Below are 26,053 nucleotides of genomic sequence, written 5' to 3'. Positions count from 1 at the left end.
ACATTTGCTGAGGTCTCACAGCTTCTTTCCATCAGGGCTGTGGCTAGAGCTCAGCTCCCCTGACAGACAGCTGGGTGCTCTTCTTCTTCTCCCTATTGTCGAGGAATCATTCTGCCTGGAATCGGAGAGAATGCTGCACACCGAAAAATCAGAGTATGAAAAACCCTAGTAGGTGATGTGGAGACCAGCACATTGCTGATCTGCGTAAGAAATGTTTTAAAATAGGTAACACTAAACTCCTTTTGCAGACCCCAGCATCAGGAATATCCCTATAGCAATTTCAACAAGTGCAAATGATAAAATTTGTGCCCTCTCAACTTCAACAGAAAGAGGTGAATTCCACATGCCTTAGAGGCACAGAAAAATGAATTGCAGCTAAGCAGATAATGGTTGCCTCCATCAGCCACCCTTACACCAGTGAGGATGTGGCTCAGAGAATCTAAGAGGGCTCCTCCATCTCCCACTGTCAATCATTCTGTTCTTGGCGGACACGAACACATGAATTTTTATGCAGCCAAACAAAGAAATAAAATAATGTATCAGGGAGGCCTTTGGGCTATTTTGTGCAGATGGTAATAGCTGGGGAGCCGTTTGGCTTCTGCCCCGAAGTGGCTGCACGACTCTGGGTAGTGGAGGCTCAGTGGTGGGTGACGTTCATAGATCTGGGCTTTGCCCAACACAGTGAGCTGTCACCAAGGACAGACGGTGAGACTCAGTGACAGAGGGAGGGTGGGAGCTCAGTCTGGCTCCCTGCTGCTCTGACTCTGGGCCTTGGGACAAACCACAAATGAGCTCCCTGGTAAACTATGGTGGCCTTTGGTTCTGGGGGTTTTGTCCAATCTGAGCTAGGAGCTCCTCAGAAGGGCCTAAGCTTATTCTATGCCCTGCGTGCTACAGATTAAAAAGAGCATCACTTTTCATGTACTGATGAGGGGTATCATTTCTTGGGGTTCACCAGCAAGAGCAGATCTAGAAACTGTTTTACTGTATTTTTTTTTTGAAGAGGCAGTATTACATGGAACAGTCAGGTGGTGCAGTGGATACAGCACTGGGCCTGGAGTTCAAATCCAGCCCCAGATACTACTAGTTAGGTGTGACCATGGGCAAGTCATTTTACCTCTGCCTGCCTCAGTTTCCTCAACTATAAAATGGGGATAATAATAGAACCTACTGCCTAGGGTTGCTGTGATGAACAAATGAGGTAACAATTGTAAAGCACTTAACCCCAGTAGCACCTAGTGGACATCATAAAAATGTTAGCTATCACTATTCCCCAGGCCCATGGGAAAGAGAACGGGGCCCAAGTGGTCCTTCCCACACAATAGGTGCCATGACCCGCAACCTGAAGCAGATCAGCTGAGCAACCTGGTCTTCATCAATTCAAATGTTTAGTTAGATAATCATTTATTAAGTGATTAAAAAAAACATCAAGGCAAGATGGTACAGATGATATGAGTCAGCCTCAGAGTCAAGAAGACCCAGGTCCAGTGTTGCCTCTGATATGCCCTGTAGGACCCTATGCAAATCCTTTATCCTCTCTCATACTGTTTCCTCGTCCATACAATGGGAATAATAGCCCCCATCTTAGAATTCACATGACGATCTAATGAGAGAACATCTGTAAAACTTTCAACTCTGTGGCTGTTATAATCATCATCATTACTCTGTGCTGATCAGACCACCTCAGGATCATTGCATTCAATGATTCTGGCTCCCACGTTTTAGTAAGGACATGGCTGAGCTGGGCCATATCCAGAGGAGGGAAACCAGACTAGAGAAGGGTCTCGAGTCTGTGCCACAGTAGAATGGTTTGAAGGGACTGAGGATGCTTACCTAGCCTAGAGAAGAGAAAGCTGTGGGCAGGGCAAGGGACCATCATAGCTGTCTTCAATGCTTGAAAGCTGTCATGGGCAGGAAGTACTAGACTTGGGTTTTTTGGTCTGAGGACAGAATTATGAGCAGTGGGACAAATGATGTAAGGAATACATTCCTAAGGATTGGAAGTATTCCAGCCTGGAAGGGATTGACTGTGGAGGTAGGGGGCTCCACCTCCCTGAAATCAATGGCACCATGGCCAACCGTCACATTGGTTGTACAGGGGATTATAAGAGTTGGACTAGATGGACCCCGAGGTCCTTCACCTTTCTGAAATCCCGTGATTCTTGAACTTGTGAAAGCGTAAGACATTCTATTCATCACCATTAAACTTCTTGTTTGATTTGGCCCACTACTTTAGTCTGTCTTTTCAATCTTGAATCTGGCAATTGGGTGTGACCTTTCTCTTCCAACTTTGGGTCAAGTACAAATGTGGAGGGATGTCACACACATGTCAAGTACGATCTGCAGTAGTTAGGGTGTGACAGGAGCAAAGAAGAGATCAATCAGTGTCTTGACAAAAATCTGAGGCAGAGAGAGCCATTTTAGCCTGGGACACTGGGAGAGCTGTGAGCCAGACCTTGGAGGACGAGGAGCACTTCAACAGGCAGAGAAGATGGCAGAGTGCATTCCAAGCGTGGGAGATGGCCTTCTGTGTGAGGACAGGTCATAGAGGGCAGAACAATGTCAGAGAACAGCTAGGAACCCAATTTGGTCTCTGTTACTTAGCTCATGGACAGATCACAGACAGAAGCAAAGCTAGAAGGGATGGAAGCCGAGTTCTCCTGGGTCACCAGAAATAGAGGACGGAAGGAACAGAACTACTGAGATACTTTTTGCTTACTAGGTGGTAGGCAGATGAGAGGCAGGAGGCAGTCAAGGGCCAAAGTACCAAGTCCTGTCTCTTCCTTACCCTCTCTGCCAATGAGATGCCATATGCCATGTGCCATTCTCATAACAGTGTATGAGCTGCTGCAGGTGAACAAACTATTGGTGCAAGGATGCAGACTTAAGAGTTACATGTTAGTTTATTACTTTGGTTGATGCATAGTAATTAAAAATCACAAGTTTACTGATAATTTGATACAAAGTCTTTCCATATTTCACTAGGAACACCTAAGTAACCTGAGCTCATACCCCAAATTTATTTTCCTTCTGTGTATTATCCAGGTCAATTCTTCTTTTTATTTCCTGCTTCTGATTTTATCACCGATTAGCACCTTCACCAGTGTGGGACTGGTCCAATAAACGATTCGGTAACTTAACATTTGTGTAAAATGGTTTCATAACAAAAGGTGAGACAAATGGATGGATTCCTGTTAGCTGATTATCAGGGCCTTCCAATTACCCATCATCCCTTAGCACCATCTTTCATGTAGTGCATAGAAAGGAGAATTCCCTGAGATCAAATAAAATCATACGTCCAAAATACATGTAAGCACATAAATGCTGCCCCTTTCCATTTGGACAAAACAGACACTTAACTGAGAAATAAAAAGGGGGAAAAAAGATATATATATATATATATATATATATATATATATGTATATATATATATGTATATATATATGTGTGTATATATATATACATATATATATGTATACATATATATATATATATATATATATGTATGTATGTATTTTTTTCCCTTAAATGCTGAACTACTAAGACCTTGAGTTAATTCTTACTTTAAAACAATTTCAGATTGTTGAGCATTAATTTAATTTGAATTTTCTAGCTACAGCTTTGTTTCTAAGGATAAAGAGTTATTAGGAGGGTTCTTGAGAATCTAATAGGCCTAAAGAGATGATATTTTGATTAGTTCATCTAAATGAAATTACATTCCAGGGTGGGAGTATTTTGAAAAGGAGTATTTTGAGCTTTTATTGGAACCAAAAGTCCAATGTCCTTTATAAGCAGCAGAAGAGACTCTAAAGTTGACTTATTTCTTCCAGTCCTCAATTAAGCCTTGAGGAAAATTACATTAAAAACTATTTATGATATTATTTAGTCAAAATAATATTACACAAATCCTAAATCCTTCTTAAAAGGAAAATACCAAATAAAATGCTCTTTTATGATCTGCCAGGACACATTGCTAAAATGACTACTTGGGTTTTCTTTTTTTAAACATTGTTTCCATGAATATATGGAGTTAATATGTCCATAGTCATTAATTCTTATTCAAAAAGCTCCCCATGGAGTAATGAATGTTCTCAGAAAATCTGTCTCTTTCTGTACCTGGAAGTTTGAAATATTTCATTAATTCCTTCATCAAAAGAATGGTTTATTTGTATTTTTGCATTATTAATGTTATGCTACAATAACACTGCTAATGCAATTTCATTATTTCTACTTCAGCGAAACAAAGAAAAAAGAGCCAGGGTTCTTGGGCTCTGCAACCTTGACAGCAAGGCTGCTCAAACTGAATGCGAGGAAAACACCCCACAAACCTACTGTGACACATCTGCCTGGCACCCCCGTAAATGGATTTCCTGAGCAATGCGCTCCCTCCATCTCATCATGTCCCCCACGTCTTTGTAGAGGAGCATTTCTGCAATGGACAGGAGCTTGTAGCTGGTCAGATGGAATGGTGACTCATGCTTCACAGCAGCCAGCAGCCTAAGGGAGGCCGTCACTGATTCACTCAAGCTTGGGCACATGGGGAAGATCCGGGCATTCCATAAACTGAGGCTGGTTCTACTGCTAGAGAACAGGCCTTCTGTCACTTTCAAGCCCCAAAGATCTAAGCAGGCCAGGAACCCCAGTCCAGAAAACTGAAGGGAATGGATGTCTGACAGCACCTTCACATTCCGTTTCAAGTCGTCTTCCACGCCATATGCCATCGTGGCGTACATTAAGTGTCCATTTGCCCGCAGGCTAAGAGCACACAGGAAAGAATTGGGGGGGAGGGCAGCTTTAGTGAGGACGTGACAGCCGCTGATGATGCTGTTGGCTCCAACCGCGACATCAGGTCCTAACCAGGAGTACTCCACCACGGAGCCCAGGCCCACAGAAGCCCCTGATTCTATTATGCTTTGAATGACACAGGGGGCTTCACGGCAACATTCTGAACCCCCTGGAAAGATGCTAACAGCTTTGGACAGTAAGCCAAGCTCAGATTTCAGCGTGCTATCTGAGGTGAAATGGTATAAATACTCTTGAGTCGTGCCAATGTGATAGAATTTGGAGTTGTTAAGAGCAACAATGTTGAGTGGTGTCCCTTTGAGAAGATGGAAGATCTTCTCTCTCATTTCGACCAACTCCGACTTTTCTCTGGTGACATTGGCCATGTTTTTCGTATACTCCACAGTTGCTCCCGGGCCCAGGGCCTGCAGGAAGTCTCCGTAGGCATCAATTTCACAGGTTAGGGCCCCGAGTTGCTGATAAAAGGCTAGTAACTTTTGGGCTGAATTATGGTCCATGTAGAATAGACTATCTGTGTAGACAAAGTCTGAGTGCAAGTTAGGAGTACTGAGGTCCCCTACAGCCAAGTTCTTTGAGGAGAGGGTTCCCTTTTTGCCTACAGCACCGGCCTGATACATCTCTTCTAAGCTGGGTTTGTGCAGGAAACGGTAGCAAGTCCTATACTCCAGGTCTCCACATTCTGAGCCACCTGAAGGTTCTAACACAAACACCCCATGAGTTGTCCCTATCATCAAGTCAGAAGGATGAGCCAAAGCAGTAAAGCCTGGCTTATCAAACCTCAGACAATCGACGTCTCCAACACTATAAAGCTCTATATCATCTGCGCAGGTGATCAGAACTCCAGGACTCATACGAGAGGGGAAATCAATGTACATGGCCAGTTTTAATTCCAGCATTTGATAAATTGGGTAACCAAGAGGCAGAGCTGTGAAAATTTTTCCCAGGGCACTTGCGTTGGGTAGCCGTTGACTGTAGCCACCTGGAAAAATCAAAGAGATTGTTGAAAAAGGCATTCCAGACAAGAAGAATATAGAGACACACTGAGGGAAAATGAGTGAATGAGGGACCCTGATTAGTCACTGGCTGAAACGGTCTTGAGCATACTGACCATACGCAATGTAGCTTTCTTCTATTGGGAGCCTAAGTCAAAACAGAGAGCAAAGACGAACAAGTGACCTTGAAAGTCAGTCATCTTCTGTCATTTGTTTGAAATGATGTAGTCCAAAGGATGCAGGTGGAAGAAGATTCTAACTCCCCCCAGGCCTGGGCTCTGTTTGGACACAAATGTCTAACAGAGCACGCACAGGGCCTCACACTTAACAAGGGCTCTATAAATACTTGCTGAATGAATTAGATGATGAAGCTGTGTCTAGAAAAAGACAAGAGGCTAAAAACTGGTAAAATCTGCTTGTACCTACATCTTAAGAAGTAGAAGCCTTTGCATGGGCTATAGATCCACAATCAGCTACAAGATTTAAAAGGGTAAGAGTTTGAGAAATGATCTCACAAACCATAGACGTGATCAAATCTCAGTGATTCAGGTAAATTTGGGGCAGAGGTAGAAATAAGACACTCTGAGTCAAAGAAAGGTAAAAATTGTAGAGTGTGTTAAAAATAAGACATCTTCCTGCCTTTCAAGAACACAAGATAATCTGAAGAAGACTGAAAATGGATTGTCAAGAGGAAGGCTGGGCAAGGGGAAGGCAGAAGAGAGATGGAGGCCATCTGAATCTAGTCACAAGAAGGGACTTTGCACAAAGAGGAGGTCCGTTTTGGGGGGGGGGAGGCACAGCCAAGAGCACGAGCATCTCTGTGTGGTGGAAGTGGGGTGGAGGAAGAGCTCAGGGAAGGGAGGAGGCTGAGGAGCTGACAGGGTTGTGAGTTGCCCAGGGTCACACAGCTACTAAGTGTCAAGTGTCTGAGGCTAGATTTGAACTCGATTAGGGTGTTTGAGAGTCGAAACGTATTCTGAAGTCCCCTCATATGAAGGCAGGAGCTAAAGATGGGAGGGAAATGGTAAGCCAGGGACTGAACGTATTGAGGAAGAAAGGGGAGTTACTGGGGGCTCAAGATGAAAGCTACCAGGGCTGTGATTGGGTAGTAGACAGGAAGAGAAGTTACTGAGTCACGGGCTGGGGAGAAATCCTGGGAGAACCAATGGGGAGCAAAGAGGAGTCCAACTGCCCCATCCCAACCCCACCTCAAGCGCCAAGGAGAAGGAGTGAAGGGGCAGCTGTGCTGGAAGAGGAGGCCAGGGAGGACATGGTGCCTTTGGGGCAGGCCAGGTCTGGGCCACGGCTGGTGCCAGGTACTGAGGCTGAAAGTAAGACATCCACAACAACCACCAGACTTCTTTGATGGGGAGGGCTTGACCTCAGAGTCTGGCACGCCCAGACCCAACACCGAATGCTGGAGGGCATTTACACCAAGTTCCCACCCAACGCAGAAATCCTCTCTAGACCATTCCCAACAGATGGAGACATTTTGATGAGCTCAGCCTCAAGAAAGTAACTTTCAATCGCCAGATCAAAGCCATCTCTGATGAAAAGTTGATGACCAAGTACGTGATGTACAATCTAAAGAATATTCTAACCGAGAAAATCACATCACGCTGCCTCCGACATTAGACACTATCAAAGCAAGACGTGTACGGAATGTTTGTTTTCAAAGAGGAGCGACTTCAAAGACACACAAAAATGCTAAGTTTTCCCAAGGGGGAGGACAAAGTTCCTGAGGTTTCAAAGGTGAAGAACTCAAAAGAAACTTATAAATTAGTGAAGTATGACTTTACCAGAGTGAATTAACAGGATGGTAAAACAATTCCATCTATCACCATATATTTCTTCCAAACACTGAAGGACACAAAGTGTTGATCCTCCATTTCCTTTAAAAAAAGGAAAAGAAAAAAAAATTAAAATCATTGAGGTAAGATAGAAGTATTCAGCTTATATCCAAGTAACCCATTATGGAGCTACAATTGCAGTACGTTAGGATTTCAAAAATTCAAGCCATAAAATACCCACTAGAAAAAATGAACACAAGGTCTTGGCAAATGAATTTTTAAAACTACTAATATATTTATAATAGAAAGTACAATTTCAGTCAAGTTATATTTTATATTATTGAGACTGAATTCAATTCAAGAAATGTTTATTTATTGCCTGCTATGTGCCAGGCACTAGGGATAGAAAAGACAGAGAAAAAGCCCTTGCCCTCAAGAAACATAAATGCTATAGCGCACAGATGAAGAGAAGCCCAGGAGCAGAAATCTGGAGCTGGAAGGACCAGGAGACATCTGGCACAGAGGTGTCAGACACGGCTCACAACAGTCCCAAGTGCAGCCCAAATCAGATTAAAATTTAACTGGGAAATAGTTAGCAAAAGAAATAGAATTATAATAAAACACAGGTAATGGCATCTTGAAACTAAATCAATACGCAGCCAGGAGGGACCCTTACGTGTGATTTAGGTGTGCCCATGTCTACCTTTACATTTATGTGTTTGCACACACATTAAAACACGTACACATACACACAAACATGCACATATATGTAAACACACATAAGCATACACATGTATAACTGATTTTAACATTGGCTGTAACATTTAGATTTTAAGGCTTTTAAAAATAATACATTTGTGGTAGTATTCTCTACAAAACAATGAAAGTGACAAGCTGCTGGATGGACAACATTCCACAGTGTTAAGTAAACATGTTCGTAACCAGATGATACAAGTCAAACTTCAGCCTCTGTCCTGTACTGGCCATTGGACTTAACTGAATGGGGCAAGTCACCTCCTGCCCCTCTGTGGGCTTCTGTTTCTGTATCAGTAAGAGGAATTAGTTAGATATGATGATCTCTAAGGACCCTTTGGCAGCTGGGTGGACCAGTGGATAGAGCTGGGCCTGGAGTCAGGAAGACTCGAGCTCAAATTTGACGGCAGACACTTACTAGCTGGATGACCCTGAGCAAGTCACTTAATCCTATTTGCCTCAGTTTCCTCATCTGTAAAATGAGCTGGAGAAGTAAATGGTAAAACACTGCCAAGAAAACCCCAAATAGGGTTAGAAAGAATCATACATGATTGAAAAATGATTGAACCAGATCTCTTTACAGGCTTAACATTCTGTGATTCTATGTGGGTGCATATGTGTATGTGTGTGTGTGTGTATACACACACACACACATACACACACACACCCTATGTATACATATACACATGTAAATCTATAGCTGTACACACACGGATATATATGCATGCATGCATGTACACATATGCCTTAACACACAGAGAGAACATATGCATATGTACATACCCAGACCCACATTTATTTTTATTGGAACTGGGATTTTGTGGGACTGGGGGGCTGCCAGGGTAGACTCTTCCTCTCTGAAAGTTACTGTTCTGGAGAGCTGCCCTTGAACGGGAGGAGTCAGGTGACTTGTCCAGGGTGATGCCACTGGAATGAGCCCGAGGTGGGGCTTGAACCACATTCTCCGGACCCTGAGGCCTCCTCTTTTTCTTTCTGTCCCATCTATCCTAATAGGCTCCATGTAGATTCCACAAGAAACAATGCGCCAAAACACAACACAATGTTCAGGCTTCACTTCTCTCATAGGTAGTTTTCCCCAAGTGAGTTTTTAAGAGCTTGAATCTTTAAACAAACAACAAAAACCCCAAACTTATAAAGTAGTAGGAAAATGCCTGCTTGGTTCTGCCATCTTGCTGTTGCTTCTGTCCAGCCCTGGGCTTCAAGCCAACAAGGTCAGCCTCAGGCATTCAGCCCTAAGAGGAGCCATGTGCTCAAGAGTCTGAACTAGCTTTATTTACAATACAGGCCCAGGCAGGGTTTTATTCATTGAATCCGCACCCCCAGCCTCCAGCACACTGCTGGGCACACAGCAGGGACCTGATAAATAGCTTGCTGATGCAGTGGCTGAAAGTAAAGCAGCTCACAGCAGCTACAGCTTGAATGACAGAACGAGGACACAAGGGGACATGAGCTGGCTGCGTCCTGCGAGGCGTGGGCCGCATCCTCCAGACTGAGGCAGCGGGAGCTGGGCAGGAAACCCAGGTCTACTGTCGTGCCCCCTCCAACCCATCATTGGCCTTGGGCCCAGAACGACTCTGGGGCCTCAAAGGCTCCTTAAGACAAGGGCCTGCATGAATTCAGTTCAAAAGAGAATTCCACCATATTTGGAGAAGAGGTAGTGCTAGTCAATGTTTAACAGCCAGCACTGGGAAAAGGAAAAAAAGGGGTAAACACACACACACACACAGAGACTGTTACATTTCATCTGCATTACTGACATGTTCTCTATCACTTTAAGCCTCAACTATCAACAGAACCACACAAGCAGCCTTCATTTGTAGCATTTTCTAACGTCCAAGGTGTAAGTGCTCACTATGAAAATTTAAGCACCAGGTTTTGTAAGCGGTTCAAGGAGCCTCCAGTACACTCCTGGCTGAGAGTCAGCATGGTGTCCTGAATGTGGAGCTGCCTTTAGGGACTGGAAGACATGGGCCCAAGTCTTGCCTCTGACATATGAAGCCTGTGTAACCTTGAGCAAGTGACCGACCTCTCAGTCCTCTGCCAAAGCTTCCCCAGATTATAAAGTGTAGGGAAGCCACTGCCCCAACTTGGTAGACTGAGGTTCTTCTTCTGGGAGTCCCCTGTGTCAACGACATCACCCATCCCACCTCAATATACTCAATATAACCTTGGAGGTCACAAGCTAAACAACAAAGCTGACTCCTTTGGGGTGAAGCCAGTGAGGGACAGCCAGGACAGCCTGGGGTCCAGTTCTGCCCCCAGTGGGCGCCCATTCACTGTCCGAGCCCAGCAAAGAGGCTAACTGAGTGGCTGCTCTGTAAAGGTGGAAGGTCCACGCTGAGGATTCCCTCTGAGGATGAAATCACAGGCCTGGCCCAACATAAATAAAGGCCCCCATGAGGGAGTCTCCATCTTTCTGGAGCCATAGTCCTTGGCTCCAAATGTCTAACTTGAAACAGTTCCCTGGGCAGGCGAGATTCATTCCCTTCCCAAACCTCAGAAGGCTGGCATTCCCTGGCAACACCAAGGGGATCTATGCTATGCCAAGATGTGATGGTTGTTCTTTGCCTGGTTGTCCTGTGAGCCCAGGGCACATGGGGGAACAGGGGGGAGGAGGAGAAGACACAGAGACTTTAATGGCCATCCTGAGAAGTCTCCAGGGAGCATTCTCCACTTGGGCAAAGCAAAGCCTTAAAGTCATTAAAACTCTGTGGCTCAATTAACACAATTCTCCTTTAAACAGCATTCTGCAAATCTTTCACAGCTGGAAGAGAAGTGACTGAAAATAAAGACTCCCTTCTCAGGTCAGGAAATTAGCAGCCAGGTCACAGCATGGACCAGCTCTCTGAAGGGGCCCTGGGAATTAACCCTCTTCCTTTTACAGAGGGCAATGGAGGCCAGAGAGCTCTAGCCAGCGGCCAAGGCCAGAGATCAATTCCAGACCTTTGGTCCTGAAAGCCCTCTCTGCTACTCTGAGCTTCCTCCCATCACACCAACTAACACTTTGCCCCATTTGTGGCTGGACACGTGTGGAGAGGCCCCTCAGGTCCTAGTGTACCCTGCATCAGCCTCCGCTTGGCCAACCCACCGATCTTGGCTCCAGCAGGGTCGGCAAACACATGGTAGTGGACACCCAGGGGGAGCTCCTTCTGCTGGAGCTTCCTGGACAGCTGCTGCTTATAAGCCAGCTCTTGCTTCTCATCGGCCGCTGTTATCACAACCACATCCCAGAATTCTCCGACGTTCACAACTCGGCCTGTTTGGAAAGGGGAGAAGGCAGTGAGGACGTGAGCTGACAAACGTGCCCTCCTTTGGTACGTGGGCTCCAGGAGCTTCAGGGAGAGTCAGAGGAGCTGGGTGCTACTCCCCTCCCCGCAAGGTGCTCCTGGCCACTGCACGATGAGGGGCTGGACTAGAGGAACGTCTAGCTTCCTTCTAGCTCCAAGTATGATCTGCCGTCTAAAATACCAAGAACCTAAGGCTTGGAAGGACGCAAGTTACCCAGGGAAGCCTGTACTCAGCACCCCTGGCTGGAGGCAATCCCAAGTTTCTCCTGACTTCCCACCTCTGCGTCCCCTACAAGACCAATGGGGATACCTTCTCCACTGGAGAAGGAGAGCCTGTGTCGTGCCTGGTGAGCGGTATGGTCCTCGGGGGGCCTGGTGGCCACCAGCTAGACTTCTCCTTGCCCATTTCGACAGACCCCAGACTCTGTTCATTGAATTAAACCCTAGGATGAAAGACATTCCATTTGGACGCTCTCGGTTAAGAGGTGGACTTTGGGGTTGTCAGAGGCTTTTATCTCAATCTCTCACTGAGAGGAGAAGATGGAAACAGATAAACGAGTCTCCTGCTTTAAAAAATCAATCTTCATAGATCACAGAAATTCAGAGGCAGTTAGCTCAGGCAGATGCTGGCAGTCAGCCACCATCTATGGAAAGATTGTCCTCCAAGGCCACCACTGCCTTCAGCTATCCCTTTTCCTTACTAAAAACGGGGTCTTTTAAGCAAAGAAAGGCTTTAAGGATAGGATACATAAATTCTATATAACAGAAAGCCTTAGCTCAAGAAAAAAATCTTCCTGGGGAACATCTCGAACCTTTGGTAGACAGATGAAGGGAGGGCCTAGTTCTTATGCTTGCAAACAGGTCAAATAAAAAGCCATGGCTAAACGGCCATGAACACCAGGGACGCCTGTTGGCTAGGGGCCTCCAGGGCTGACTGGCTAGTCTAAGCCTTAGCATTTCAATAGTTTAGGCAATCCCTGCATCAGCTGGGCCTACACTGCTGCTCAAAATGAAATTCAACATCCATTTGCTACATACCTGCTCCGTGTCGGGCACTGTGCAAGGTCCTGGGAATACCAGGATACACGTGTACTATACCTGCCCTCAGGGAGCTGACAGTGCACACATACTCAGACAAGAAGATACAAAAACCTGCAAGACAGGTGTCACGTCCTTGCAGAAGGGAGAGTGAATGAGGCTTCCAAGCCAAGATTCCAAGGGGGGAGGGGAGCTCGAGCTGGCATTCCAGGCCCAGGAACAGATCGTACAGAGGCACAGAGGAGAGGCAAGGTTATGCGCAAGTGCGTGGAGAAAGACAATGGGAAATCTGCAGGGAGGTGAGGGGGAGCCACCCTGGGCGGGGCTGTCCCAGTCTCAAGCGTTGGTCTAGAGGATAATGAGAAGGGGGGGCAGAGCCGGGCCCCAGGGTCACTCGGTTATTAAACAGACTCATGGGTCATCCACTCACAAAGGACCCCACCCAAGGCCGCAGAGGGGGCGGCTGGTGCAGAAGGACCCCAGAGCCAAGCCAAAGGCCGACATCATCTTTGCTTTGCTTGACCCTCCCTCCCTCCCTCCCGGTCAAGACCGGTCCCACCCTGCCTCAGGGCGAGGCGCCAGGCATGGCGGATGGGAGGCCAAAAGTCACCCGCCCTTCCAAGAACACTCTACACTGGCTCTCTTCCTGGTCACTCCACACCTGGACCGGCCTCTCTGTGGATTCTTTCCGCTTTATGTCCTCCTACCCAGGCTTGCTTGTAGGATCCCTCCCCACGAGACCGTCAGATCGCTGGGGCTGGGAGGGCACGCTGGTTGAGCCCTGGGCGTGAGTTCAGATTTGACCTCTGACACTTAGGAGCTGTTGGACCCTGGGCAGATCACATCTGCCTCAGTTTCCTCATCGGTAAAATGGGGCTCTTTACAGCCCTGCCTCCCAGGGCTCTTGTGTGGATCTAGGGAGATCACAGGTCTCAAGTGCGTAGCACACAGTAGGTGCTCTATAAATGTTAGTGTTTGTTGACTGACTGAGTGACCCCCGCCCCCATGGCCTTGCCGCCTCTGCGAACAGGATCCTCTCCTACTGGACGGAGTCTCTCTTTGTTCCCGGTCCCCGCGGGTACACAGCAGGCTCTCCATGAATGCTGGCGGGCCCCATTCCGCAAACCCTCTAAACTTCACCTCTAGGGTCCCTCCCTCCCCGCTGAGGACGAGGCAGACACCCCTCCCCCCCACCCAGTTTCTTCCCCCCGAGGGCCTCTCTTGGCATCTCCAATGCAGGGCACGGCGCCTGCACACAGCAGGTGTTTAACAAGGGCCTGCACAGAGCAGGCGCTTAATAAGAGCCAGGTGACTGAACGAAGTTGGCCTGGGGCCTTGGAGGTCCCCGAAGTGGGCTAGGTGTGACGTCACCGCGCCGTTCTCGCCCCTGCGTGGAGAGCAAACGGATTCCGGAAGTGTGCAGACGACAGACCCAGGCCCCACCTCCTCGTCACCCGGAAGTCCCTCCTAGAAGCCAAGGTTGCTTGCAGCAGGCTGCCGCCCCTCTCGCCTCCTGCCCCCATACCTCTCAGCTGCTCGAACTTCCTCAGCTTGCGCTGGGTGGCTTCGCGCAGCACCGTGCCGGGCCCGGCCTCCGCAGCCGCCATGATCGTCACGCCGCTGGGGAGGTGGAACGAGGCGGGGCTGCCGGAGCAGCACGCTTGCGCGGCTTTTATTGGCCGGTCACGCCCCTCGCGCGATGCCCCGCTTTCGCGATTCGCCGTCTTCGAAGCCCCGCCCCTCCTTGACCCCCGCCAGAGGTCATGCGCAGACTCAGGGCGGGTGTCCATAGCAACCACGGAAGCGGCCGGCCTGGGAGTTGGTGCAGGTGGCTCTGAGTTGGTGCCGACATTTCCGGCCGTTCTTTTCGCTGTCTGCGACCCTGCAGCCCCGCTGCCCTGCCAGCCTGGTGAGTGGGCTTTGGGGTGACCCCCTCTGAGCCTTAGGTCCAGAAGAGGAAGTTTGCGTAGCCCCCAAGAGCCCCTGAAGCAAACTGCCTCCCCAACTGACGTTTCTGTAGCGCTTTAAAGTTCTCGAAGCGCTTTCCGTCACTTGGCCCACAGCGCCTGGCATGCAGTAGGTGCTTAATAAAGGCATATTCACTGTTTAAACCCATTTGATCCGGTAACCCTCTGAGGTAGCTGCTATTCGTGACCATTTTACAGATGAGGACCCTGAGGCTTAGGGTGTCTGCACGTACATAATTATTCAGGCAGCTAGGCTGTGTGGTGCCTAGAGCCCTGGATCTGGACTCACAAAGACCCGAGTTCAAATCCAGCCTCAGACACTTCCTATCTGTGAGGGCCTGGGAAAATCACTTCATTGCTTTTTGCCTCGGTTTCCACATCTGTAAAATGGGGGTAATAATAGCACCTGCCTCCCAGGATTGCTGGGAGAATCAAATGAGATCATACTCCTAAAGTGCTTAGCAAACCATAAGGTCCTGTGGAAATGCTAGACAGCGTTGTCGTCATCTTCGTTGTTATGAGTGACACACACCTGGTATGTCTCTGAGTCAGAATTTGAACCCGAGTTTTTCTGACACCAAGGCTGAGACTCTCTAGAGTGGGATGGAAATCCTGCCTCTGGCGCACGCTCTTTTTAGGACTCTTTCTATACCCTTCACCTCCTGGGCTCAGTTTGCTGATCTGCCAAATGGGGATGATACTCACTGTGCTCCTCTCAGCCCCTGCACAGGCTGGTTGTGAGGCTCCGGTGAATCCTCGATGTGAGACACTTTGGACCAAGGCGCTTAGTAAATGTGTATTGACCTCATAAGACATGCACAATCCAGCAACACGACTTCTGGTCCTTCGCCGTGTTCAGGACTGTGTGTCTTAGTTGTAATTGTCAGTGCTCTGTCAGGCGGTTGATGCCATGTTTCATCTGTGGTCCTCTGCAGAGTTTATTATTGATTGCTTAGATTTCTGGGAGCCCGGATGTAGAGGTGCAGGGTCGGAGGCCATCCAGCCCAACTGCCTTATTTACAGATGAGCCCCGGGGAGGTTAAATTATTTGTTCCAGGCCTTCCATCTGCTAAGTAACAGCTGAGATTTAAAGCTAGGTTCTTTTGTTTGCCAGTCCACCATTTCCTTCTTTAAGGGAAGAGAGGGTTAGAGACTGGCAGGAAGAGGGCTGGAACCTGTCCTGGGAACTGGGTCCCAAGGAGGGGCAGGAGTTAGACAGTGTCTGAGCAAAGGAGGTTGTGGGGCAGTGAGGAAGGTGGGTGGCAGCCTAGGGGACGGGGACTAGGCCAGCTGTTGCAACTTGCAGGAACTCAGGAGGGTGAGAAAAGGTTTGGCTGTTGATTAATGACCAACAGCATTGGCCCCAGACATGGGCCCAGTGAGTGTAGATACTTACCTCTAGGAGTCTGGCAATGAAAGGGAGGAAATGTAAGAGCACTCAGGGCATCAGGGTCAAATGAAGCGTGTGGTGCCTAATAAATGATAGAGTGAGCCCCTAGCCCAGGGCTGGGGAAGCTGCAGCCTCCTGGCCCCAGGTGGCCTTCTAGGTCCTCAGGTGCGGCCTTTTGACTGAGTCCAAGTGGACAGAACGAATCCTTTCATTAAGGGGAATTTGTTCTGTGAAGGTTGGATTCGGTCAAAGGGCTGCACTTGAGGGCCAGGTAGGGCCTCAAGGCTGCACGTTCTCCACCCCTGCCAGGCCTATGGGGAAAAACGTACTTGAAGAGAAGGAGGGGAAGGGGAGAGAAACAGACAGAGGGACAGAGAGAGCTAGCCAGAGACAGAAAGACAGACTCAGGAACCTAAACAAGGAGACACACAGAGAGAAACTAAGAAAAAGAGACCGAGGGGGGAAGGGGAGAGAGAAACAGAGAGAGACAGAGGGGGGAAGGGGAGAAAGGAACAGAGAGAGACAGAGGGGGAAAGGGGAGAGAGGAACAGAGAGAGACAGAGGGGGGAAGGGGAGAAAGGAACAGAGAGAGACAGAGGGGGGAAGGGGAGAGAGAAACAGAAACTCAAAGACACTCCAGAGACAGTTCTGTCTCTCTGTCTGTCTGTCTGTCTATCTATCTATTGAAACCAAGAGAAACCGGAGACAGGGGAGGGAAAGGGTAGAGAGATTCTGTAGGAGAGGGAGAATAAGTGATGAATGGGACAAGGTCTTGGGGGAGACAGGAGATTTGGGGTTGAGGATATAGAAAGAGGAGTTGGCCTTGATGTCTACTAGAATCAAGATGGAGACGTAGAAAGGTTTTGAGGTATGGAATGAGGGAACTGAAGACATTGGAGGAGGTATCAAGGAGAGAAAGAGATTTGGAAAAGGCAATGAGGGAAATGGATAGAGAACCACAGAAGAAGAGAAGCTCTCCATGAGCTGGTGAGTGCCCAGGAGGAGTGGATAAAAATGAATTGGCAGCTGCCCTTTGGCACTGTGGTGTGAGCTCTTCCAGTGGCTTTCAGCAGGCTGGGGCTTTAGGTGAGAATACAGGCAGCCGTGGATTGTCAGGGTGTGAGTGGATGGCCAGGCCAGGGGCCTTGGGAGTCAAGGGTAAAGGAGAGTGTAGATGATAGAATTGGCTAAGTAGGAAAGAAAAGTAGGGCTGGGTTTGGTGGCAGAGCACCTAGGGTTGGTTCTAGTGCTGACTTTGCCACTTGTCTGTGTCATCTCCAGCAAGTAACTCAATTTCTCTGGGACTCCTTTCTCACCAATAAAATAAGTTGAATTAGCTGATCTCAGAAATCCTTTCCAGCTGTGTCTTTGGTCTTATGAGACGGTGGGCGCCACAGTGCTCAGAGTGCCAGGCCTGGAGTCAGGAAGACCCGAGTTCCAATCTGGCCTGAGATGCTGTCTAGCTGTGTGACCCTGGGTAAGTCATTTCCTCTCTGTCTCAGTTTCTTCAGCTGTAAAATGGGGCGATGTAGCATTGACCTCCCAAGGTGGTTGTGAAGATCACTTGGGATGTTTATCAAAAGCGCTTAGCACTGTGCCTGGCACATAGGAGGTGCTGTGTAAATGCTTATTCGCCTTCCGCTTATAATCAGTTAACAAGTATTTATTTATTAATATGTCAGAGATTGTGCCGCACTCTGGAACACTGATTCATGAGTCAGTTCCTGCTTCACGGAGCTTCTGCTTCAGTGGAGGCGGTGACATCAAGGATACGTGTGGTTACACACACAGCATCCTTGGTGAACGAGACGGGGGTGGGCTGGGACAGGACTGTGATGGAAGGGGGAGAGCTGGGGAGAAGCAGGTCTGCAGGGTGGGAGTAGGGTTGAGGTGGACGGGTAAAAGGTTCTGGCGAGGAGAGAGGGAAGGGGAGCTTTGGGGCAGGAGCCCTGCCCAGGATCATGTGGCAGAAGGAGGGAGTGGAGAGCTCCAGGCCCGCTCTTTCACTGCTCTCCTGTGGCGAGCTTCCCAGCTTTCTGCATCCACTGGGTGTGCCCCACTGAATGGTTTTGATTCCTGGCTCCGTTTTCTTCTAGTTGAATTAATTTGTAGTTGACTTTGGTTTGTGATTTTTACAGACCACGTGCTTGAAATAAAAATTGAAGTTGAAAATAATTGTATCTTTTCCACAAGCCTCTGAACACAGATATTTCAATAAAATTGCTAATTTAGAGAATAAAGTTTTCTAAAAAGAGAGAAACTGATGAAAAATGAATCCTAGCAACATCTCAAAGATAAATTTCTTTCCTGTAGTTATGAACCATTTAAATACAGACTTAGAGTGAAGTCTGCATTTATGGGTCTAGCTTTAATAGTGTTATCCACATAGAATGTAATGTAATTTAGTGATTCTGTAAAGACCATTTGTCTAAAAGCAGTCAGGATATGTCTAGAAAAGCTAATATTTCAAATCATTTAGGAGTTATTTATATTAACTTTAAAATCTTATCATTTTCTGTTTTCATTTCTGTGACTAAGAAACTCAAAGAACAATTCTACCCTTCTCGTAACCTTGCGCCTGATCTCAGTATGAGATAATTGTTTATTTTGTCGAATTGGGGCATCTTCTGTTTCCAGAATATTGGTGATGACAGTGAAGTGGCTGAGTCACCACATAGAATGCTCTCATGAGAGGGAGCCTGGGCTCAGATCTAGGAGGACCTGGGTTCAAGATCTGCCTCCGATGCATACCAGTGGTGCCTCTTAATGTCTCTAAGACTAAAAAGGTGCAGGGACCTCTGATGGCCAGACAGGGCTTCTCCTCTGCCAATGAAATCACAGGTCTAGCTCCAACTACTTTTTTGGTGAATCAGTAAAACATTATCGAGCATCTACTATATCGCCGGCATTGTGCTGACTGCTCTTTACAGATTATTGATTTTTTTTCTTTTTAGGCAATTGGGATTAAGTGACTTTCCCAGGGTCACACAGCTAGTAAATGTTGAGTGTTTGATCTGATGCCGAATTTGAACTCATGTCCTCCTGACTTCGGGGCTGGTGCTCTATCTACTGCGCCACCTAGCTGCCCTATTGATTTGATTAATTGGATGGTGTATATGCGTCTGATGCTTCTGAGGATGTTATTTTGTATTGCAGTCACCTGGGTGTATTTCTGATCTCTGTGTTAGGTTGTACTTAAATTCATTAAATATCTAACTGTCATTATCTTCCCTTGCGTTGAGAACCGTGCTGTGTACTTAAGGATGCAGTTAGTAAATGTTTTTCATTTGCGTTGCCAATATGAATTATTTCACACGTGTAAAATATATTTCGACGCACCACACCATCTTTTACAATTAAATGTCTGTGATATATCCCCTTTTTTCATGCAATCCCTGAGGTGACTATTGGGCTTTTGGGGATGGGGGTGAGGGGAGAGGAGATAGGGATTACTGTACAGAACCTCAGTGACTAATGTGATATTTTGAGTTCTAGATGTCAGAGTCCACAAGTCTGATTTGTAAATGGAATTGAATGCGCATCAACCTTGAAGGATAATATTTATATGAATAAGTTTATATTTCTAGGTGATAGTTTGTTAGCATTCCTCCTGTTGAAGAGGCCTGGGGAAGGCCTGCCATGTCTTGCTACTATTGCCATCGAAGCAATTTCTTCAACAAATGTTTCATCCTCTCTCACTAGGCAACAAAGTGAATTAAATATGCACGCAGAGGATTTGTGCTCTTCCTTAATTCTTATTGTCTTCATTCTCTTCAGTGTCCTAGACTCCTACTGGGAGCCAGGCTGACATTCTCCTAAGGGGCAGCACCGTCTTCTGCCCAGGCCTGGTTTTCACAGAGTGATTAAAAGTGTAAGATGACGTGAAAATGATGCAGTGTGTCCTCGTGGACACGTTGAATTAAGAGAGGCTTCCTGGCAGTGGTGTGGATTTCTTGGTGACTGCAGCCCTCGTGCTGTCTGTAAAAGGCTGTTGTGATTGCACCCACTCTCCTTCTGAGCTTGGTCATTTACCCATCCACCTGCAATTTCTCCAAGTAAAGTTATCGACATTTAATAGGAGTGGCAGTGCCCAAATCCGGCTCTGTGTGATCTTCTTCAGAGCCTGTGGTGTTTGTTACACAAGCTTCAGACGAGCTTGACGAGAAGTGTTCCTGCTCCCAGGCACAAAATGGAGTGGGATTCGGCTGTGGTGTGACAAAGTAAAGGACACCTCCATTCCCCAAACCAGTGAGCATTCATTAAGCACCTACTGTGTGATAATAAAGGGGCAGCTAGATGGCTCAGTGGATCGAGTGCTGAGTCTAGAGTCAGGAAGACCTGGATTCGTAGCCAGCTTCAAACAGTTACTAGCTGGGTGATCCTGGACGAGTCACTTAACCTCTGTTTGCCTTAATCCACTGGAGAAGGAAACGGCAAGCCACTTGCAGTATCTTTGTCAAGAAATCCCCACGGACGGTATTGGCGTGCTATGATCCAGGGACTTGTGAAGAGCTGGTCATGACTAAACAGCAAATGGGATAATAACAATCAGCATTTATAGAGCGCATCCAGGTGTACACAACGCCTAATAATGTTGTCACTTGTTGGCATCACAGCAACCTTTGGAGGCAGGTGCTAGTTTTATCTCCACTTTACAGGTGAGTGATTTGTCAGCTAGTAGGTAGCTGAAGCTGGATTTGAACTCAGCTCTTCCTGACTCTGCATACCAGGACCATGTACTAGGTCTTAGAGAAACAAATCCAGAAGTTCTGACTGTAAAGTCCTTATATTCTATAAGTAAATGCAAGCTATTTAAAAAATAAATACAGACTGATAAGAATTGGTGAACTGGAAAAGGCCTCTTCCTGGAGTGAACCTTGAGAGCAGGCATGAGGAGAGCTGTGGTTTCTGACTGGGAGTGAGAAGAGAGAACGTTCTCTGCGTGGGAAGAAGCCTTTGGAAAAGTATCAAGGTGCAGGGGTGCAACGGTGGGTTTTGTGTGCAGAAAAAGGCGGAGAGGCCCGTTGGATTGGAACGTGGAGGGTGCGGAGGAGAATCCTGCCCCATCGGGCCAGAGTGCTGGGCTGGAGCCTTCCACGCCAAAAAGAAGAGGCTGTGTGTTCTCCCAGAGACAGTGAGAGCCCGGCAGGGTAGGGACAGACTTGTGCTGAAGGACGACTGATGTTGAAGCCGTTAGGGAGGAAGGAAGAAATGGGAAGCCACTGCAATAGCATGGGTGAGAGGTGATGAGAACTTGGACAACCTTGGTCGAATGATCAGCAGAGAAGAGGCAGAAGTGAGAGCTGTGGAGAGGCAGAATGAATAAACCAGCCTGGTAACTGATTCCAGGGAAGACGAGCTGCTCACTGCCCAGAGGCAGCCAGAGGGAAAGAGACCTTCAGTGCCCAAAGGGAAAGGTAAATGATGACCTAGCTGCGGCCAGCTCTGTGGACTGGGAGACTTTCAGCATCACACTGCTGGAAAGCAACATAGGCAGCCTCGGAGATTATCTGCACAGGGCACTGAGAGAGAGACACCACAGACTGAGGAGGAAACCTCAAGGAAAGGTCTTTGGGATACAAGAGATGTTATGAAAGAAGAAACATGTAAGACAAAAAAAGCAGCACAAAACCAGCTCACTGGGAGGTAAACCACCAGAGAGGATCACAAAAACCGAAAAAAGAAGGAATGAAGCATCAAAGTCCAGAATAGAGTGATCAAGCATTACACTCTAACGGGAAATTGAGCATAAAATCTCTGGAACCCCCAGAGATCATAGAGTAACAGCAGGAAAATCCAGAATAGTTCCAAAAGAAAAATAGACCACTTAAAGGAAATGAATGACTGTCAGAAATTAGCTCCCAATACAAAGTTATCACACACACACACACACAAACACACACTACAAAGCAGGAGAAATTGAATAGAGGATGAAGAATTTCTGCAAAGAAAATAGATGCTCCAACGGGGAGACAAATTGATTGGCAATAAAAATTCTGAAGTAGAGAAAAAAATTGGTGAAAGAAGTCATCACTGTTTAAAGGATGGATGAATTTTATATAAGCCAAAGTAACCAGCCTTGAAGATAAGATACACAGAGATAACTTACATAGACAATTATATTAAAAACACACCAACAGCAGTTTGATTAATGTAGAAAAAGCCTATGACAGTATACAATAGTAACTAATGCAAAAAAAAAGTACCTACAAAATATTGACATAAAAAACATGTTCATTCATGTATTTACAGTGGGAAAAACACTTATGCAAGCTTTCTCAATGAATACGAGTAAAGCCAGAATTCCCCCTCCCCCACCTCCCCCCAGGTTATTCCATGTAATTCTAGAAATGCTAGAGATAACCCAAGGCCGAAGACAAAACAAAGAGGAAGGCAGGAACATTGGTAAAGAGGAGACACACAACTGTTCGGTTTGCTTTGCAATTATATTCATATGAATCTGTGAGAGTCTCAGCAGATTGACTCTCAAATATTGTATACATTTTGAAGTTATTTAAATGGGATCTCCCCTCCTATTATGTCCTTCTGCATGTTGTCATAACTGTATAGAAATGCTGCTGATTTTTTTTTCAAAGTATTTTGTATTCTCTACTGAAGCTGTTGTCTCTGTTACTCTCTATTGATTCTTCGAGGTTTTCTAGTTAAAGCATCAAGGTGTCAGCAGATTGGAACAGTTGTGTCTTCTCTTTGTCAATGTTCAGTCTTTGATCTTTTTTTTTTTTATTTCCTACTTATATGGGGAGATGAGAAGAACATTATTGTTAGGGTAGTTACATACACAGAGGGCATGAGTCTGAGTCAATTTTTAAGTCAAGTTTCTCTGATAAGGCCTCATTTCTCCAATTTATAAGGAACTGAGTCAAATTTATAAAAATAACTGCACTTCTCCAGCTGATAAATGGTCAAAGAAATGGACAAGCAGTTTTCAGAGGAAGAAATCAAAACTATCTAATGTCATATGAAGAAGAATGCTCTAAATTACTATTGATTAGAGAAGTGCGAATTAAAACAACCCTGAGGTACACCTCTCACCTCTCAGAAATGACAAATGCCAGAAGGAATGAGGGAAAAGAGGTACACTAATGCATTGTTGGTGGAGTTGTGAACTTGTCCCACCATTCTGGAGCCCAATTTGGAACTATGCCTAAATGTCTATAAAACTGTGACCCATCAATACCACTGCTAGGTCTGTATCCCAAAGATATCAAAGAAAAATGAAGAGGGCCTATATGTACTAAAATATTTAGAGCAGCCCTTTTTGTGATTGCAAAGAATTAGAAATTGAAGGGACGTTTCCTAAGCACGTTGTGGCATATGATTATGATAGAGTACTTTGGGCTGTAAGAAGTGACAGGGCGTGGTGGTTTCAGACAAACATGGCGGGAGCTGTGTGAACTGATATAAGTAAAGGAGAAGAGCTAGGAGACCCTGGCACACAGTAACAGCCATGTTGTCGTGATGATCAGCCATGGAAGGCTTGGCTGTTCTGATCAGTGCAGTGATCCGAGACAATTCCAAAGGCCTAATGACAAAAAACCTTGTCCACCTCCAGACAGAGAACTGATGAATGCTGAGCGCAGATTGAAGTCAAATGATCTTGATTTCTCTTCATTTTCTTTTTTGTGATATGGCTGCAATGGAAATGTTTTACATGATTTCACATATGTCATTTGTATCATTTGCTTACCTTTGCAGTGGGTGAGGGAGGGATGGGAGACAGGGAGAGAATTTGGAATTCAAAATTTTAAAAAAGAATGTGAAAAGTAAATGAATAAGTTTATTGAAAAAATTATCAACTACTGCCTCTGCTTCTGTGTTCAGTCATGTGGTACTTGTACATCTTGGACACATCTAGGAGGGGCCATCTGAACTGCTGCTGTGCTCAAGCGACTGGGGAGTCCTCCCTTCCTCATATTTTTCTTGTCTAGATATGACCTAAAATTTCCCAGTAGTTTTATTTCAAGCCAATGTTCTTAAATTTGTTTTCTAATTAAATGGAGTTTCCCTTTTCTGTCCTCGAGTTAATTTCATTTAATTGGGAAGACAGGAATTTTTTTATGTAACTATATAAGATTTTGGGTATTTTAAGTTTCTTTGGGACAGAATGTGCTAGGCAATTTCAGTACATTTTTTACTCTGCTACTTTTATGTAATAAAATACCTTCTGTCTACTTAACTGTAACCTAATTCTTTCCCTTTTAGCTATATGTTATTATTATTCATACAAAACCAATGCTGTGCCATATTTATTTAGAAGCAAAATGTTAAATTTTGTAAATGTATTTCCTTTTAAAAGTTGGGGAAAAAGATCAGCTCTTAAGGAATTGTCCTTGTCTCCTCCACCCGCAGATGTTCCATGGAAGAGTTAGAAAGAAGAAGTAGCTCCCAAGACAGGGAAGAAGACAGTGAAAATGAATTAAGTGACGAGAAGGATTCTGTTTTTCTGTGTCTGCACCGATCACACTTATGTGCCCTGGAGGCCACCCAGTGCTCCAGATCCCTCAGGATATGCATCTTGTCCAAGAATTTTATTGTAGATATGTCTCCACTTCACAGCTGTACAGAATTAATTAAATTGGATCTCCATTCAAACCAGGTAACAGGAATTCTGGCAGATATATGTAAACACATATTAGCTCAGTAGAATTTTTAATGTAAATATGTTTAATGGCTCAATATTCCTTACATTAACTGTTTTAAAATGTAAGTCACTCTAGGCTCTTACCATTTTAATTATTTCATCTTTAGGTGAACAATGTATATAGTAACTTAATTTAGAATCCTTAATTCTTTACTTAAAAGTAGGATGAAAAGTTTGTTTAGAAGTTTAAAGCCTCTCCCTCCCCTCCCCTCTCACCTGTCCTAGCCTGTCATGTCCTATTGTTTCACAGGAATAGGGACTGGGCCTGTGATTTCATTGATGTGTGGAACTTCCAGAGAAAACTCCTACCAATTCATGTGGACCCTTTTTTTCTACAACCTATATTCCTACAAGCTGCCCAGAAAACTGAGAGTTTCAGGGACTCTTCCAAGGTCCTGCAGCCACTGTGTGTGAGAAGCAGGTCTTGAAGCCAGGTCCTCTGGCCTTGGGCGTCCCTCCCCCATCTGCCCATCAGGCTTTTGTGGATTACAGAAAGTACTTATCTTGGAGGCAGCTTATGCCACGAAAAGGGTACTGGCTTGGGAAGTTGAGGCTTTCCTTACCAGTGAGGTGGGTGACTCACCTGGCTGACTTGGCCTCTGAGGTCCCTTCCACTTCTCAGCTCAGGGTGCCCTGGGATGGAGGCCATGTGCCCGCCCTGGCTGTGCATCCACTAGCCAGATGCTGATCTGAACTGTAGCCTGGGCCCCCAGAGCTCTTCCACAGAGCTCTGGATCACTGGTCACTCTGATGTTCTTGCTCTGAGGCTATATGCTACATCCCAATACCTTTGTGTTTTAGAGGTACAGTATCATTTGTCAGATTGCCTTCTAAATTTTCTCACATTGCCTTCAAGCCTGCCATTGAAACCGATTATAAAGAAATAACTGCTCACCATGTGTCCGTTTGGGATAATTAGCCTTCATCTACTTAATTTGATATTTTAAATGAGATTCAGTTTTCCAAGATTCTCTTTTTTGCAAAAGGACCACAGAATCTCTTCCATATTGTCGTTACTTTGCTAAAGCATTTGGAGAAGCAGGTATTTTAGCTCATGGGATGCTCTTCCAGGAGCAATTGAAAGAAAAAAAACACAAACAACTGGACCATTTATTTAGAAAAATAGTTTTTGCCTTTAAAAAATTAGGATTTCACAGGTGTATCATCCATAAATTTTAGCATTTGGTAAAAGAAACTATCAGCGCCCTCTCCCTATTCAGCCTTTTGACATCAGGGTCAATATAGATGCTGTATCATGTTCCAAGACTGTGGCCTTAGCTGATTGCCCTCAGGTTTGATGATAAGCTCCCAGAGGGCAGGGACAGCCTTTTTTCTGCCTTTGTAGTCCCA

At 45.9% G+C, this 26,053-nt stretch overlaps 2 protein-coding genes across 4 annotated transcripts in view; one reads left to right on the top strand and one right to left on the bottom strand.

The window, feature by feature from the left end:
- Nucleotides 1-4,141: 4,141 nt before the first annotated feature.
- On the bottom strand, nucleotides 4,142-14,348 carry FPGT (fucose-1-phosphate guanylyltransferase). 2 transcript variants are annotated; one of them, XM_020968578.2, is made up of 4 exons: nucleotides 14,210-14,347; nucleotides 11,448-11,615; nucleotides 7,595-7,687; nucleotides 4,142-5,782 (listed from the first exon to the last, which is right to left on the bottom strand). In XM_020968578.2, the coding sequence occupies exons 1-4, from the start codon at nucleotides 14,289-14,291 to the stop codon at nucleotides 4,329-4,331; spliced, it is 1,797 nt and encodes a 598-aa protein (XP_020824237.2). In that variant the 5' UTR covers nucleotides 14,292-14,347; the 3' UTR covers nucleotides 4,142-4,328. The 2 variants fall into 2 exon arrangements, with proteins under 2 accessions (XP_020824237.2, XP_078012846.1); XM_078156720.1 differs by lacking the exon at nucleotides 7,595-7,687 and having other exon boundaries at nucleotides 14,210-14,348.
- The window catches only part of LRRIQ3 (leucine rich repeats and IQ motif containing 3), a 138,385-nt gene continuing 126,614 nt past the window's right edge, over nucleotides 14,283-26,053 (top strand). The window contains exons 1-3 of one of the 2 annotated variants that reach the window (XM_020968579.2): nucleotides 14,283-14,593; nucleotides 17,402-17,518; nucleotides 24,412-24,658. In XM_020968579.2, the coding sequence (XP_020824238.1) occupies nucleotides 24,419-24,658 (240 nt within the window). In that variant the 5' untranslated portion in view covers nucleotides 14,283-14,593; nucleotides 17,402-17,518; nucleotides 24,412-24,418. The remainder of the gene's footprint in view (nucleotides 14,594-17,401; nucleotides 17,519-24,411; nucleotides 24,659-26,053) is intronic. The other variant, XM_020968580.2, reaches the window with a different exon arrangement.

The sequence above is a fragment of the Phascolarctos cinereus genome, unplaced genomic scaffold (assembly GCF_003287225.1).
Source record: "Phascolarctos cinereus isolate Bilbo 61053 unplaced genomic scaffold, phaCin_HiC Scaffold_5;HRSCAF=322, whole genome shotgun sequence".
NCBI lineage: Eukaryota > Metazoa > Chordata > Mammalia > Diprotodontia > Phascolarctidae > Phascolarctos > Phascolarctos cinereus.
This window is presented reverse-complemented; position numbering and strand designations above follow the sequence as displayed.